At 66.4% G+C, this 256-nt stretch overlaps 1 protein-coding gene across 1 annotated transcript in view; it reads left to right on the top strand.

Annotated features, from left to right (window-relative positions):
* The window catches only part of LOC119587851, a gene marked incomplete at its 3' end in the record, with an annotated part of 46,176 nt that overhangs the window by 42,083 nt on the left and 3,837 nt on the right, over window positions 1-256 (top strand). Inside the window, 1 exon segment of the mRNA XM_037936555.1 lies at window positions 73-237. Within this exon segment, the coding sequence (XP_037792483.1) occupies window positions 73-237 (165 nt within the window).

The raw sequence follows: 256 nt of genomic DNA, 5'->3' as shown, positions 1-256 counted from the left end.
ACACCAAACGCGACCCCAAACCCGGCTTCCTCCCCCACAGCGCCAGCAGTCTCACCGTCTCCTTCCTTGCAGGGGCGTCGCAAGTGGCCGGCGCAGGATCGGCGGCCTGCACGTGCCTCCTCGGGTTAGCGCTGTTCATGTGCCCGCTGCTCGTCGCCATGCACGTGACGGCCACCAAGACGCTGGTCAAGTTCAGGCACGCCACGCTCGTCAAGATGGTCTGCACGGCGACGTCAGGTGAGGGGATGGGGGTCAC

This window comes from Penaeus monodon, chromosome 23, assembly GCF_015228065.2.
Source record: "Penaeus monodon isolate SGIC_2016 chromosome 23, NSTDA_Pmon_1, whole genome shotgun sequence".
Taxonomy (NCBI): Eukaryota; Metazoa; Arthropoda; class Malacostraca; order Decapoda; family Penaeidae; genus Penaeus; species Penaeus monodon.
The sequence above is the reverse complement of the archived record's forward strand: the minus strand, read 5'-3'. Positions and strand labels throughout refer to the sequence as shown.